At 43.2% G+C, this 17,624-nt stretch overlaps 1 protein-coding gene across 1 annotated transcript in view; it reads right to left on the bottom strand.

Moving 5' to 3' along the window:
• Positions 1–15,423: 15,423 nt before the first annotated feature.
• LOC132126543 (uncharacterized) overlaps positions 15,424–17,624 on the bottom strand; it is a 28,724-nt gene continuing 26,523 nt past the window's right edge. Inside the window, exon 5 of the mRNA XM_059537836.1 lies at positions 15,424–15,997. Coding sequence (XP_059393819.1) covers positions 15,864–15,997 — 134 coding nt within the window. The 3' untranslated portion in view covers positions 15,424–15,863. The remainder of the gene's footprint in view (positions 15,998–17,624) is intronic.

Below are 17,624 nucleotides of genomic sequence, written 5' to 3'. Positions count from 1 at the left end.
AGAAAAAATGAAATAAAATAATAATCTGAAGTCACACAAAAGTGAATATAAATATACAAATCTTCCAAACCGACACCCAGGATGAATACAGCTTCACTTCAACTTGACGCTCAAAAACGAAACACACCTTGAACCCTTATCTGAAACCAGAATATCAGGTTTGTCTTTTCTTGTAGCTGATGATTTAAAGATTACTTATATTTTTCAGTGTTTCATAAAATGCATGTTACTGGAAGGACTCCATGTGCTTAATATCCCAAAAATGTTGAAATTAGTGGCTGTTAAATGAGTGATGTTTTTTTTATTATCATATACAGAACAGAATTTAACTGTCAACTTTACCTTAAAGCTATGAAATTCATGTTTAATCTAGTGAGATGTGATTCTGACTATGCTGTTAAATGTTAATTATTATGGTTAGTAAGAATAAATGGTGTGGCTATATATTATCAATAGTCATAGGTCCCAGAACATGTAGCTATAGTCCATTTAAATGCCTTATTTAATTCAAAATCAACCTGTGATTTAACTAATTTTAGATAATAGTTTACCCAGGAACTATGGATTAAAGCTTTCCTTTTATATCCTTCTTGGAGAGTTGAGTTCTTGGAGTTTACTTACTAATATGAGATTAGGTGTTTAAACCGTATGTACAGTGCACTGTACATGTACATGTCATAACACAGAATCACATTCCTGCTCGACTCTCTTGCAATCACATGACGAGGTTATGAATGCTTCTCAACAGCATTAAAACACAAACTGGCTTTCAGTTTCTGACACGCCTTTCTCATTTGCTATTCATGTTACTGAAAGCCTTTAAAACCCTTCAATATTTTTCATATTTCTCAATGGTCCACTGGAGGGCATCACATTCACTCATAATGTTCTGCTCAACAAACTGTATTAGTTTGTCTGAGGCATCTATACAAGCTCAAAGAAGTAAAAAAAAAACTGGTTTCAATGTTCCATTCAACGTTTCACTTTATTTGTTTAGTTGAAACAAGAAACAAGAAAAACTGAAGAATCTGTACAAAATGTCACATTTAGTTAGTTATAAATCTAATATTCATTTCTTACTCATTTTACATTAGGTCCCGTTCTTCGTGATCCCATGTTTTAAACTTTAGTTAGTGTGTAATGTTGTTGTTAGAGTATAAATAATATCTGTAAAATTCTAAAGCTCAAAGTTCAATGCCAAGCGAGATATTTTATTTAACAGAATTCGCCTACAACGAACGACCCGTTTGGACTACATCCCTCTAGTTCCTGCAGTAATGATGTCACTAAAACAGTTTTTTGACTAACCTCCGCCCACATGAATACACAAAAAAGGGGGCGTGGTTTTGTTGCGCTCCAACGGAGAAGAGGAAGACCTGTGTTTGTGTTTGTCGCATGTCGTCGAAACGCTGTTATTTTCATCTCAGAGTCCAATCATCTTTGTTTGGGCTTCCCAGGGAGGCTGTACTTGGAGATCAATGGTTACAATTTATGTTTAACTCGGTTCCTGAAAATTATAATCCACATGTAAAACTATGTGCAGCACATTTTGCTGAGGACAGCTTCCTCAATCTCAATCAGTTTAAAGCCGGATTCGCACAAAGATTATTCCTGATAGATGGAGCAGTTCCCTCTTTGTCTGGAGAAGGCGTTGTTTATGGACCACAACCGGTAAGTGTATTTTATTATTTAAGTTGGCGCGTTTAACAGTTTCTGTAACTTATTACACAGAGGGCAATGCTGTTTAGCTTTGTTAACTAGATGTTAGGGCTGTGCAAAAAAATTGAATGCGATTTTCATGCGCATCTCGTCAGTAAAGGCATTCTGTGATTATAAGTACATCTCCAGCACATGCGTTCAGATCAGGATTGATAGGTTTTCAAAACAAATCCTGCCCAATTGCTTCTCAAAACTAGCCCAATTGCGTTTCCAGGAGGGCAACATGTGCTAAGCTGGTGTCGAATCACAACACAGGAACCGCTGGCACAATCAGAACTCATTACGTATTTCTGAAGGAGGGACTTCATAGAACAAGGAAGACATCAGCCCGTTTTTATGACCGTGAAAACAGTCATACAGATAGGTGAATTGTGTGAAAAATACTGTTCCCTTTCAAGGGAACTTCGAACTGCGTCCTCTGAGGGGACACTATGGGGAACACCTCGTCGTGACCCGTGTCTGAAGCATACTTTGAAAAACGCCAACGTGTTGGCCGGCGACAGCCTCTGACGTCACTGCCAGCGCGACTATAAATACGCGCCCGTAGGACCCGTCACTATCTTCTTCGTCTTCAGTTGACTGTTTTGTTTGAAGCGTGCATCTGAGAAACGACCAAAACGGTAAGAGCGATCTATTACTGTTTTCATCATGGCTTCCACTAGCAAGGCGTTTAGACAGTGTGTGCATCCGTGTCAGCGTTATCTGACACCCGATGACACGCACACTCTTTGCGTCTCTTGTTTGGGCGAAGAGCGCGCGCGCGATGTCCTTGAGGGGGCGGTCTGCGTGCACTGCGAGCGTTTCTCTCTGAGAAAGCTCCACTCTCGTTTGTCTCTCTTTTCGAGGAAAGAGGGACAGCCATCTGGATCCCGCGGCTCAGGTCCCGCCGTTGCTGAGGCACGGAGGAGAATGAGCTCGTGGGGATCACAAATGGATCTCGCTGAGGAGTGTAGAGAGGGACCTTCCTTTTCACACTCTCTGGCGGCGAACGAGAGCGAACTTCGGGAGGCAGATGTGGTATCATTAACCCATTCTGACACTGAAGTTAGTGCTCTGCTGGGTTCTACCCAGGAAGAGCAGGAGATGTCTGAGAGTGGTGAAGAAGCTGAGGCTGAGCCTTCTCAATCCTCCTGTCCCGCGTATGAGGAGCTGTTAGAGGTTATGGATCGCGCCACGGCAAAATTAGATTTGCCATGGAAGCGTGCCAGCAAGGTGGCGCCACGAGGTCGCCTTGCTGAGCGGTACTTGTCTGACCATAGCCCTCCAGCCCAGGTGAGCCTTCCATTTTTGCCTGACTTACATGCAGAAGTCGAAAAGGAATGGAAGAGGCCGTTTTCCTCTCGCATCCACCGGTTTCAGCATACGAGCTATGCTAATATCGAGGGCTTGCATGAGAACGGCTATGAGAGGATGCCCCCTGTAGAAGAGACGCTGGCTTGCTATCTCTCTGTGGGGCAAACATCCTCTCTTAAATCTCCCGCTTTGCCATCTAAGCCCCTCCAAGATACATCCCGCTTAAATGGCAGGTCATACGCGGCAGCCGGTCAGGCTGTGGCTTCACTGCACACGATGGCGGTGCTCCAGGCCTACCAGGCTGACCTGCTGAAGGACCTGGATACAGGTGAGGGCCTTTCACCTGACCAGGTAGCCGAGCTGCGCCGCACCACAGACCTCTCTCTCCGAGCTACCAAGCAGGCCGCCTCCGCCATGGGCAGGTCTATGGCGGCCATGGTGGTGACGGAGAGACATCTGTGGGTGAACCTGGCTGACATCGGGAAGGAAGAAAGGGGGTTTCTTCTCGATGCTCCGGTCTCGCCTTCTGAGCTTTTTGGTACCTCCATCGAGATGGTGGTCGGGAAGTTCAGGGAGGCAAGGGCGCGCTCAGCGGCCTTTAAATCCTTCATTCCACGAAGGTCCAGGTCCGAGCCCGAGCAACTCAGGGGTCCTGGCCCATCTCGATCTGAGGGTCGTAGAGGGGCGCAGAAGGCTAGTGTTGCGGCTCGCGCTCCTCCCCCGCCTAAGGGCAGGGGCAAGAGGAACCGTGGGTCACGGAGCGGTAAGCAGGGTCTGAGGGACGTGATTCGGACGAGGCAGCGTCCTCGCCCGGGTCAGAGCGGTAGTATGACCTAGTAGCTCCGGATGTTTTTAACCTCTGTTTTTAACATCTGTTTTTTGTCCTCCCCTGCCTAATTCCCCTGTAGCCACCAGCTTTCCACCTGATCGAGGTTAGGTGGGCGGTCTCTCACATAACAGTCTCCTTTCTGGACCTATGATGTTTTGGTTGGTTCTATGTTCATAGCAACCGCCTTACTGACGGTCTGGACCAGAAGGGGGCGCCCCGCAGCGGGACTCCAGTACAGGAGGGTGGGTGAGTAGGTAACCCTTGCTCTACCTGTTTATGGACGTTATGTTGCTGGTGGTTATATGTCTACTAACAATCTCTGTGAGTTTCCTTTACAGTAGCTAGGTGGCCAAAGAATTGGCACAGCACTGCTGGGAATTCCATAGATGTCCGGCTAGAGGACGCAGTGTCTCGTTCCCTCTCAGGGAACCATGGTTACATTCGTAACCTGAGACGTTCCCTTTCAAGGGAACTTCGAACTGCGTCCTCTGAGGGGCCGCCTGGCGCATCCGGGGAGGTGGTGGTTACGGCAAGAAGCTCTGTATTGACTGCCTCAGGTGATGCTCCCCTCGCCTAGAAAAGAGGGTTGGAGCTCACCGCTCCCGTGCGATCCAGCGCCTCTGCGATGCTTGGGAACCTCTCTGTACACACGCTTGCCTGTGTACTTTCTCAAAGCCACATAGTGGTCAGTGTGCACGTTAACGCTTTGCGCACTGTCTGAAATCCACGTAAAGTGGTAAGTGTGCACGCAAGACTCTGCGCACTTTCTGAAATCCACATAAAGTGGTAAGTGTGCACGCAAGACTATGCGCACTTTCTAAAATCCTGTATGGTAAGGGTTACACGCTCCGCTTCGTTCCCTTTCTTGGGATGATTCGCCCCCGGTGTTCCTTGGGCTTCATCCAACCAGTGTGTATTTGTTATGCACCTCAAGCATCGCTTCCCTCAACATGAGGGGCTGGGTGGTCTCCCTGGAGATTTGGCTCCCACATACTGTGCGTCTCCACTAAATAGCATATTGTGGTTTTCAGATGGTAGGCTTCACCAGGTCTCTCTGAAGGTGAGCTCCCACGTTCGGTGGTCGCCAGGTAGTAGGCCTCACCAGGCCTCCCTGGAGATTTAGCTCCCACATACTATGCGTTTCCACGGAATAGCATGTTGTGGCTTTTTCAGATAGTAGGCTTCACCAGGTCTCTCTGAAGACGAGCTCCCACATACTGTGGTTGCCAGGTAGTAGGCCTCACCAGGCCTCCCTGGAGATTTAGCTCCCACATATTGTGCGTTCCACTAAATAGCACATTGTGGTTTTCAGATAGTAGGCTTCATCAGGTCTCTCTGAAGACGAGCTCCCACATACTGTGGTTGCCAGGTAGTAGGCCTCACCAGGCCTCCCTGGAGATTTAGCTCCCACATACTGTGCGTTTCCTAAAAAAAAAAAAAAAAACGAGCTCCTGCGATTTGTGGTTGTCAGGTGGTAGGCCTCACCAGGCCTCCCTGGAGTTGAGTTCCATATTGCTTTCAGTTTCCACTGAGGTGGTTATCTGGTAACAGATAGTAAGCCTCTCTAGGCCTCTCTGTAGGTGAACTCCCACATATTGTGGTTATCAGGTAGCAGGCTTCACAGGCCTCTCTGAATGTGAGCTCCCACATACTGTGGTTGTCAGGTAACCTTTCAGTACACACGCTTGCCTGTGTACTTTCTCAAATCCACGTAAAGTGGTAAGTGTGCATGCAAGACTCTGCGCACTTTCTGAAATCCACGTAAAGTGGTAAGTGTGCACGCAAGACTCTGCGCACTTTCTAAAATCCTGTATGGTAAGGGTTACGCGCTCCGCTTCGTTCCCTTTCTCGGGATGATTCGCCCCGGTGTTCCTTGGGCTTCATCCAACCGGTGTGTACTTATTGTACACCCCAAGCCCCCTCAACTTGGGGGGGCTGTGTGGGCAATTCTCGGGTAGTTCAGCAGCGCCCCCCTTTTCTGAAAGGGTCACCTATGAGCATGCTGCTCGGAGTCTTCCTCTCTTGGGAGACTGATTCCCGGTTCTTCAGAGCGCTCCAGTACCACATACTGTTTGAGACGCTCTGTGAGAGCAGGCATCCTGCTGAGGCAGGGGCTGAGGCCTCCAATTGCTCTGCTCCCGGGCCATTCTTCTACGAGCTGCTCTGACAGAGTCCCACGAGAACCCCTCCTTAGAACAGTATTTTAAATCCATGTTATGGTAAGTGTGCACGGGGGTCTTTGCGCACTTTCTAAAATCCACATTGTGGTAAGTTCGCACGCTAGTCTCTGCGTTCTTTCTAAAATCCCTAGATGGTAAGGGCTTCGCGCTGCTGCTTCGTGCCCTTTCTTGAGTTGGTTTAAGCCCCGTTCATCTTGGGCACCACTCCACCTAGGTATCCTCGGATACCTATCTAGAACAGGGCGCCGCTACTAGAGTGCTGTAGGGACAGCCCTTTCGGCAGGTTTTTGCGAAAGCTAGCAGTAGCCCCTGTGTGACAGGCAAAGACTTGGTAGAGGAAAGTGCCAGGCTCTTAGCCGTATCCCTTTAAAGGAATCTCTGTGATTCCAAGCCTTTAGCTCTACCCCGGGCCAGGGCCCTACAGGATAAGTTGGGTATGTAGCTTAGGCCTTTGGCCGTAAGGGATAATGTCATAAGGCAGCCGTCAGACCGTCCCAGGGGCGACTCCCGGTGAAGAGAAAAGCGGTAGAGTTGGTACTTAGTGTTTGCCATGATTCTGGTCTGCACTCCCCTCAGCATGGCGGCGTGGGTATACTGTTCCCCATAGTGTCCCCTCAGAGGACGCAGTTCGAAGTTCCCTTGAAAGGGAACGTCTCAGGTTACGAATGTAACCATGGTTCCCTGAGAGGGAACGAGACACTGCGTCCTCTAGCTCCCTGCCATGCTTCGGACGCAAGCTTCACGAAGAAGATAGTGACGGGTCCTACGGGCGCGTATTTATAGTCGCGCTGGTAGTGTTGCAGAGGCTGTCGCCGGCCAACACGTTGGCGTTTTTCAAAGTATGCTTCAGACACGGGTCACGACGAGGTGTTTCCCATAGTGTCCCCTCAGAGGACGCAGTGTCTCGTTCCCTCTCAGGGAACCATGGTTACATTCGTAACCTGAGACGTTTTTTTACACACGAAACATGAACACATGTTATACTACACACTGTAAACACAATCAAAGCTTCAAAAAAGCATGAAAAACGGGACCTTTAACAAAAGCAAGAGCTTTTATCCAAATCAAAATATTTTACTTACAATACTTACAAAATATTTCTCAACGTCCATCCATCCATCTTCTTCCACTTATCCGGGGCCGGGTAGCGGGGGCAGCAGTCTAAGCAGAGATGCCCAGACCGTCTCCCTAGACACTTCCTCCAGCTCTTCTGGGGGGATACCGAGGCGTTCCCAGGCCAGCCGAGAGACATAGTCTCTACTCTGAGCTCCTCCCGAGTGGCAGAGCTCCTCACCCTATCTCTAAGGGAGCGCCCAGCCACCCTGCGGAGAAAGCTCATTTTGGTCGCCTGTATCCGGGATCTTGTCCTTTCGCTCATGACCCACAGCTCATGACCATAGGTGAGAGTAGGAACGTAGATTGACCGGTAAATCGAGAGCTTCGCCTTGCAGCTCAGCTCCTTCTTCACCACAACAGACAGGTACATCGACCAATCTACTTCAAGTGTAAACTAAACAGGCCAATGCGCATGTGTTTATTGCATCAAGCTGCCACTAATAACAGTGCGCGTATTGAAGGGAAAATGTGCTGATTCTTAGGTATAATTCTTGGTCATCGACAGGGAGTGTAGGTATGGACACGGAGACAGGAATTCTGGTTAAGTTATTTTAATGTCCAACAAGTTTACTGGTTACATTGGTACATTGGCATTGGTCTATACAAACTTGTGCATGGTCATGTGGGTATATAGCCGTGAGTGTGTGTGGGGTCTAAACAAAGGAAAGTAGAAATAAAATGACATAAATTAAGTTATTTAGAACAAACAAGATAACATTATCAAATGTAAATGATCAGATTAGCATAGAAACTTATAGCATATAAACTTTAGAAACTAATCAGCATATGTAAACATAGAAAGATATACATTAAGTGTAAATTTGACATTAACCACACTTCTGAACTAATCAGCATTTGAATTAGGCGGAAATATCTCACAATCACAATAATGAGTTGAATATGTCGATTCTACGTATACATGGGTTACAGCGCTTATGTTTACATAAACAATCAATCATGCTGGGCCGCAGGTCTTACACGCAGTTGTCTAATCTTATATATATAAAATCTCAACAAACGATCTTAATCAGCATTAACAACACTATACAAGTGTTAACTAATTACTAATTACTAATAACTAATTTTTGGTCATTAACGCACACAACTTTGACAGGAATCCAGAGAAACAACACACAAACCATCTCTTTCTGACCATGCAAAACCAAGCTTAAAGGTTCTATTTTAACAGTCATCCGACAGATTTGATTGGCTGTCCTGTCGTGTGATCAGTGCATGATAACTACGGTGGCCTGGATGCTTGTTAACCTGGATACCTAAGAGTGTCCAGCAGATGGTGCAGTTGACTGTCCTTTTCTACAGCCGCCCCAACATTTGATTTGCGAATGTACTTTCTATCCTTCTTGTTTAGTCTGTTGCAGAGTCAGTATCTGGAATGGCAGGTAGTGTGATGACGCGAGACACTGGTCGATGGTAGTGCTTGTTCTATACTTAAATTTCTGCAGAACAGACATTGCCATCTGATCCAGGGTATATGGTTACTACTTTGCCGACAGGCCAAAGAGCTCGGGTAAGTTGGTAGTCAATTATCATCACAACAGCCCTAGGTGTGAGGTTGCTGGAAATCTCTCATCCATTTTTGCTGTAGTTGCAGGGTGGGCAAGTAATTCTTGATAAAACTTGTCCAAAATTGATCTGCCAGTACTTGTGATTGCCGCCATATTTTCCGACTAAGAATTTCGGATTCTGGGTAAATCACTTGAGTTAGTGATGCATCTGGCCGCCCCATCAACAGGTAATTTGGGGTCACTGGATCTGGATCTGCTACATCAGAAGAAACATAACACAATGGCTTTGCATTGAGTATAGCCTCAACTTCTATAAGGAGTTTTCCGAGAACTTCCTCTGTGAGAGCCTGGGACCCGATGATGGTACGCATGGCAGTTTTAACTGAGCCGATTTCATGCTCCCACATACCTCCAAAATGTGGGGCATTTGGGGGATTGTAATGAAACTGGATCTTCTGTTTTGCTTACTGGGTTTGGAGGTGTGCGCTCATGGAAGAGAAAGCTGTCTGTAGCTCCTTATTACATCCTCGAAAGTTGGTGCCCTAATCTGCCAGGATTTCAGAAGGCGTTCCACATCGAGCAACCATACGCCTAACGGCCATCAGAAAAGAGTCTGTATCCTTGTTACTCAGTAAATCCAAGTGGACACAGCGGGTTGTCATGCACTTAAAATTATTCCCCACCTCTTTTCATTACTCCTTCCTCGCTTTACCAGGAATGGGCCGAAGCAATCTACCCCTGTGTAGTAGAAAGCTGGTTTCATCAGGCGGAGTCTGGCAGGGGGAAGTTCCGCCACTTTTGGAATTTTAGTTTGGCATTCGACACAGGAATGCTGATGGCGCCGTATTGCTTGAGTCTCTCTAAGTATTCAGTAATATATTCGCATTTCTGCAAATACCCTTTCTGGACCAGGATGGCAGAGTTTGGTATACTGCTTTATAAGGAGGCGGGTAAAAGGGGGTTTTGGGTCCAAGACTATGGGATGCAGAGTACTGTAACTCAGGTTGGTAGTTCGGCACAGTCGTCCTCCTACACGGATGAGTGCAGTTGTTTTATCCAACTCTGGTGACAATGTGAGCAGATGACTTGACAAAGGGATCGGCTTGCCAGTTGTTAGAGTGTGGTATTCTGTGGGGAAACTGTCTAATTGGGCTTGCCTCAAAAGACTTGATTCAGACTGCTGGTACTTCAGTGTTCCTGGGTCACCCGTTTCCCCCACCAACTCCTGACTGGATCTGCAAGTAGCTTCCAGGAGTTCCTCAAAGGTTGAGAACTGGGTAGCATCTGGCAGTGATAATCCAGTACAAGTCAAAGTGAGGCCACAAAACTTTGTGTTATGACTTTCTGGCAGGTGGTAGATGAAATCTGGCCCTTTATACCATCGATTGGGTTGGGATAATTAAAGCAAGGTTTTGCCACATGTGATGTCATCTGCAACGTTGTTTCCTGAACCTACGTAGCAACAGCAGTGACCTTCTGTGATTTCTTGTATCTCGCTTACTCTGGTTCCTACAAAAACTTTGAATCTGCAGATCTGTGAGTACTGTTGTTGAGTCACTCCACAAGAATGTGTTCCTAATTTCCAATGAGAGCTCATTATGAAGTATTTTGGCTAACTGCGCTCCAGTGAGGGCGGCAGAGTTCAAGACTAGGAATTGATTGTTGCCTTTTTGAGATGCTCTTGATTTGGCGTGGATGAATGCCAGTTCCACTTGGCCTTGGTGTTCAGTACGGAGGTATGCTACTGATCCATAGGCTGTCTCAGAGGTGTCACAGAAGATGTGAAGTTCTCGTTCTGCCTCTGGGACATCTAGCATGACTGACACATAACACCGAGGTATGGTGATCAGTGGTAGATGTTCCAGTTCTGCTTCCCATTTTTGCCAGGCCTGTAGCAGTTCTGAAGGAAGAAGGGGGTCATCCCATTCTCTTTCCTTCACCCACAGTTGTCGCACTAAGGTTTTAGCCCTGGTTGTGAAAGGTATTATGTAAACCAAGTGGTTGTACTGGCTGGCAAGAACACAGTAGGTATTTCTCATTGTTACCTCATGGTAGGATAGAGGACGATGGCAGTAATGGAGGGTGTCTAGTACATCGCCAGTTTAATCCCAGGGTCATCTCTTAAGGATCTGATTGGCTGAGGGAAATCCACAACTCAGTGTTCTCTGATCTAGCCTCTTTTGGGAGATGGCTAACTACTGAGGCCTCGTTGCTCGCTCACTGATGGATTTCAAACCCACGTGAAGCCAGTAGGGACCTTAACCCATTGATCAGCTCCTTGGCTTCAGTTGAGAATGCAGTACTCTGTAAACAGTTGTCGACATAAAAGCAGCGTTCAACTGACTGTTGTAGCTTATCACCAGGCTGACAATGAGTAAAAACACGTCGCTGTATTGTTTTTCGCACAACAGGGGCTACAGGTTGTGCTGAATGGGAGAACCTCCCACTCGTACACATCAGGTAGGCTTCCTGGCTTTAGGTCTCACCACAAGAACCTTAGGAGGGCTTTGTCTCTGGTGCGCAGGCGGACCTGATGGAACATTCCCTTTATGTCTCCACTGATGGCTACTTGATGTTCTCTGAAGGGGATCAACACTCCAGTGAGAGAGGGGCCCAGAGTAGGTCCAGGTAACAGCTGCTTATTTAGATTTTTACCATTGTAGGTGTACGAACAGTTAAACACCCCTCTATGTTTACCGTTATGGATGACTATATGGTGGGGTAGATACCATGATTCTGTAGATTGGGCTGCTTCTTCAGGTGATATCTTCAGGTGACTCAACTAGAAGTGTTGCATCCTCTAAGGCTCTGACTAGTAGCTCCTTGCTGGCAGATATCTATAGAGCTGCGGTCTGGGTGACCCCTAACATGTTTATTAAATTCCATAGTGTTCATGTGGAATCTGTATCCTCCAGTGATGCGCGGGTCAATGTATAAACAACCCACACCCGACCAACGTTTTCAACTAACCCGCCCGCAACTCGGACCGCAAAAAAAGAAAAAGAAAATATTGTACCAGACCCACTTCCTGACCCGCATTTTTTTAAAGTAGTAAATGCGTTGCCCCTTTATCATAGGCGTTGATGTCCGCGCGTCCCCACCAGATTTCGTCATGAGTCATTTTGTACCCACCACTTTTTTTTTTTTTTTTTGAAAACCTCGAGTTCAATTTAGCCGTTCTGCTGCTGCGCTGGCTACACGCTTTTCTGTTCATTAAAACTGCAATAACTGTAACATTATTTGCTCTATATGACTATCGCGCTTCTTTTTTTTAAAATAATGTTTTTCAAATGAGTTGACAGTTTGGAATGGACAGTGAACGAGCGGGAACGAGGCTACCTAGTCTTTGCTGGGATTGGCCAGAATTTCTGGCGAATGTATCATAGACGAGCAAGTCATTTAGCCTTCATACTATATCACAAGGTTGCATCCTAGTGCCATGGACTATAACATATCAAAGTGATAACCTGTAGAACAAATGGATGTTGTTGTACACACAGCATGGGTCTGCAGACCATTGACACAAAGGTAAGACGCGATAACTTATGTTTATTAAGATTTGCTGGTATTATGGCTAGGTCTTGTGCATTTGCACACAAGGGATCGGCTGTTTTAATTCTTCTCTTGCAATTAATGTTACGTTAGACTTCCTTAGCCACCAACTTAATTAGCTAGTTACGGTTTGCGTTCATACAGCAGGTAATGGGGGAGATGATTGTTGAGTAGTCAGTATCTTGTTTAATTATTGCTTGAATCTATTGCTGAATTCTGGAATAGTTGTGATGATGATGATGATGATGATGATGATGAGGAATGGATCAAGTTTTAGTCAAAATGCCTGATGTAGATTGGATGGATGCATGTTGTTGTAAATTGAGAGCAGTCAGATCATGGTGTGATAGTCAATAGTGTTCATCTGTGCTACACGTATTTTTGCTTTTTCAATCTTGATAAAATTTGTAGTGCTTAAGTTGTGTTGTGTGTAGATATGGTAAATTGTACTGGGAATTAAATCAAATTATTACAAGGCTTGGTTGAATTCCACTGTAGAATGAAGTCTGTTATTTCTTGATAATAACACCGTTGCCATGAAAAACAGAGCGTTGCTATGGACGCGGCAGGATTCTAATCGTAGAGGCGGAACTATTTTCTTTAGCGGAAGCAATACAATCGTGTTTAAATCAATAAACTCTTTTTTAAATCAATATTTTGTGTCAAATTATTGATTTATTTGGTGGGTAGCCATGTAATAAGCGGGATAATGTAGAGCGAGGCCTGATTTTGGGTTAGATTTTTTCCCCCGTTTTCAGTGGTTATAACAAAGCAACATGAAAGAGAAATTTGGTAATCATTGTTTAGGTACATTAAACCACGTCATGGCCATGTCATATTGTCAACATGGTACTTATAGGGTCATATATCATATGTCTAATGCTTTGTACGGCTTTCTTCTTCATAAAACGAGTCGGACATCATTACATTTTTGTATACATTTTTATTTATTTACATTAATAAGATACAGGACGTCTTTCAAAACATGACCTGCGCGAAAGAGAAAAAAAAATGCATCATTGTACACAGCACTTCTGAAAAGGCACTTCTGAATGCGTCTCTGTCCCCACCACATTTCAAACCAAACTGACTCCCATTCCCTTTATATTAATTTAATTACTTAAATAGGCTATAGTCTACAGGATAATATGCGTTATGACCACACACATAAGGCTTGCCTAATCAGAGAGTAGCCTATTAATTTTGGTTTGAATATTTTCGTTTAAAAGTAGACATTTCAAGCTTTCTGTAATATATTGCCTATATTTCTTTTTAAACCCACCAACTAAAAGATTAAGACACTACCTGACCCAAAATATCACCCAAAGTTTCTACAGCTTTTTTCTTAGCTTTTTCAGAATCTGGAAAAATTACTGGGGCTAACTTGTTACTGTAGTCGGTAGAGCGATATGAATGTTTGTGATGTACGGTATGATAAATGCTCGTCACTTCTGCCAAAACAAAATTGCTGTAAAAGTACAACGTAAAGCGGGACAGGTGGTCACTCTATTTGTGCCAGTTATTCAGCCAATAAAGTGTAGGCCTATGTCTTTCAAAATTGTGTAGTACTATATAAATTACAAAGGTTTAGTTGGCATCTTTATTTCAAACGACCTGACTGACCGCGACCTGAATATCATTAAAAATATTTTTGGATAACTCGTAACCGCGTTTGACCACAGGCACTCGCTCATTTTGGATCAACCCGCGCATCACTGGTATCCTCCTGTGTTTTCACCTAAAATGGGTAGAAGCACTAAGTGGCCCCGGGTCGGCTTGCTAAAACCGCTCCAGAGAGTTTATACAGTAGACCCTATTGAGTTCCTCTGTCCCCTCGGCAGCCAGATGTGGCGGAGCAAGGCCCTCTCTCGATGAATCTGTGCGAAAGGGCTGGTTTCCATATGTAGAGACCTAAGTCGATCCCATATGTGCAAAGTCCAAGGTAAGGCTTTAGAGCCTGTGTTTCCACGGCAGACTTCCGCCATTCCAAGAGAGTTACAATTGATTTGCGGCAGCTGGATGCAATAATCACATGCCAATGTGCATTGCCTCATTTAGTTTAAACTCTTAAGTAGATTGGTCTGTCTAAGAGAGATCCCAATTTGTCGGTCATGTGACAGGACATGTCCATTCCCTCCCTCACAGAACGAGGGTTACCATACGTATCTGAGACGTTACTTCTAAAAGTGATCAGCAGATTTGGTTACACTTTATGGTCTTTTTAAAAATGCTGGCCTGAGTTTGTGGATATAATATGTGGATATAATAATGTTGTAAACCCACAGAGAGAATCTGACTATAGAGTTTGAGTTTCTGTTTTGCCATTATGTCCTCGACCAAATTACTGAACCTCATGTTGCATCGGGATGATTGTTCTTGAGTACTGTTAATCACTTCAGATCAGGTTAAAATTGGATTAATAACTACTCATGAAGACTAAATTGATAGAAAAGTTTCTTATGCAGAATATCATATAAAGAAAAAAAACAGGTACATTGTCTATTGGCAATAGTGTAGTGATGTCTTCTGTCAAAGTGCTGAATTTGTGTGAAACATTTGAAACTGATGCAAATTATGCTTAGGAACATCTTTCATATTTGCAGAACAACCGTAAAAGCAGCTGTATATTAAAGCAGTTTGCTCTCTTTGTTCCTCCTGTAAACAATCCCACATCACAATCTTTCCAACATACTTGTGTGTTTTTCCATATACAGATCAGAATTTATACAGTACTTGTGGTCAAGTAAAAATAAAAGGGTATAAACAGATTCATATCAGCTGAGTCTTTATTTTTTGCAATTCAAGGGGACAGACAAATCATAATCAAAAATACTTCTTCAGAGGAACATTACAACAGGTAGAGTCCCTGGAGTAGAATGAAAGTAAATTAAATCGACAATAACTGCTCTTTGATCACTAAGGCTCTGGTTTACAAATATTTAGCATGAATAAAATGTGCATTTGAACACTTAAATTTCACGTACTGTACATTTGTGATCATTCATTATATTGATGTCCACGTGTTGGATCAGAGAATTCTATTAGAAGGTAGAGGTAGAATCTGATATATAAGTTCGGCAAAACCACAGAGCACCTGAGGTCTTTTGTTTACTTGTATTTCTTAGACCTTTTACTTTGTTTCTACAGTTAACAGTTCCAGACAACAGATAATCATCAGTTTAAAATCATATTCAATTTGTGTTTATAGTGTTACATACAAAAACCATCATTGTGTGTTTTCCTTATACAAACCAGAATTTCTGGTTATGATCACGGTCAACAGCACAACAATCTGCTGAATCTTTTCTTTTAATTCAAGAGAAAAAAATTTAAGCCAAAAACTTACAGCTCGAACAGCAACAAGCTCTGTTAACAGCACTACTGATAAAAGAGGTCTTGGTTTGTCTGTATAAAATGGTCAAAATTTAATGAAGTGAATTATCATTACTGAAAGGCATGTGAGAACCGGTTATTGCGTGAGTTAATGAATGCATGTGAAAGATAAATATTTATCTGATTTCTCAGGATGTTACCTGAGCTCTTGGCATAACCACACACAGAGAGGGTTTGTGTATTAAAACATATTTACACACGGTGCTCTTTTTATTTTAGTAAATAGTGAAATGAGTCAGAAATATTAATATATCTTCAGTCTCTTTTCCTCATCCCTGATTCTGGATCTTGTATTTTATCAATAGTATGTTCAACATATTGATTGTAGTTCTGTAGCCATCTCTCAACAGCATCCACTGACTGTTGCTTCTTCTCAGCCTGAGAGAGCTCTGAAAATGACAACAAATGACATTATTACACTACTTTGCTGTAGGCCTATACTGAGAGGCTGAATACGTTAAAGCCTACCTAATCACTGTAGCCTGATGGATGAACAAATAAAATGAAAACCTTATGAATAAATAGGATATCTTGTAAAATACTGCATAATCCAAATATAGTATTATTTGATACAATTTTAAAGTTTTCATTGCATTTTGGCCATGAAATCCACGCTGAATCCACCCTTCTGATGGGATCAGTTTAATCCAGATTTTTTGGATCAAAGTGATCCAAATCCTACAAAAAATTTCTAAAAAAACCCAAACTAAAGGTTTGATCCGGATCAAAACCAAGATTGGATTACGTGATCTAATCCGATTACGTAATCCGTTTTTTCTTTTGAAAAACACATTTTAAAGATTTGATCCAATCCGTTATCCAAAATCCTACTGGGATTACTTTTGAAAAACCGGGCCCAGAGTATCAGTAAGACTTCTGAGGATGCTCACCACAGACTGTTCAATCATCCACTTTTGATTTTGTACAGTTTGAGGAATATGAATCCACTTTGATTCATTCATAAAACTCCACAGAGTTGCTGAACTATGTACATGTTAACTAAAAATATTGGCTTGATTTTGTCTTGAATTTTAGATTTGTTTTCAGCCACCAATAAAAGTGTAGTACTCTCAACTCTAATTAGCATATTTACACTTTCGATTCCCAAGAACCGACACATTGTCATTTCTGTGTGATCATATTTCTTTAAACATAAAAAAATCCCACTTACTGCTGTCCTGCTGAAGTGGGTCAACGGGAGATTTATCTTCATCTACCAATGAAACACCACTTTAAAAATGTAAATCAGATAAATATTTTAAGAAACTATTAAAATGTTAACACAAACTTTATGCTGGCTTGACGTTCCAAGCAGTTTTAAAATCTTGAAGTTTGAATTAGTAGTAGTTTTAACAATTCAACGTTTTTAAGATATATCAGAAATATTAGAAAGATAATATAGAATGAATAGTATGTCTAAGTTTTATCAATTAGAAAAGATGTAGCATACCAAATCAGTCCAGTGTGAAAGCCTGACCCAAGTTTAGTGATTGTAGCTTTAAAATGATGCGACAGAGTAAGAAATTTTAGTCTCAGAAGAAGAGGGATTTTAAGTTTAAATAGCATTTATGCAAGTTGGGTAACCTCAAGCCAACACATGTATACCTGACAACACAAAGGTGAGTAAAAACTTACAGTCAGGAGGAAAAAATTCATAGTCTGAGACTCGTTAGACAATCGTCCATGATATGCTCATATAAGTTTTTTATCTTCTTTCTTATCTCTTCAGCTTTTATTTTAAACGCCAATTCAAGAAAGTTGCAGACATCCTTCAGTCTGATCTGTATATTCAGATTGCAAGGTCCAGGCACTCGGCCCAAGGAAGGTATCCGGTGCTTTCCTGCGTGTTCGGTCTTTCAGCACGTTGAGTTAATCAATTTAGGTTAAACTCAAATCTGACTCCATTTTATTATTTAATCTGACTCCATTTTAGTATGACCTCAAATTTAGGTTGAAATGCAAATTGGTTGTATGCCTTTTTAATTAGTATTTTTCTGACATTTGATTATTCTAGTT

This window comes from Carassius carassius, chromosome 44 (assembly GCF_963082965.1).
Source record: "Carassius carassius chromosome 44, fCarCar2.1, whole genome shotgun sequence".
Lineage (NCBI taxonomy): Eukaryota > Metazoa > Chordata > Actinopteri > Cypriniformes > Cyprinidae > Carassius > Carassius carassius.
Note: the sequence above shows the minus strand (reverse complement) of the source record. Positions and strands in the feature narration are given on the sequence as shown.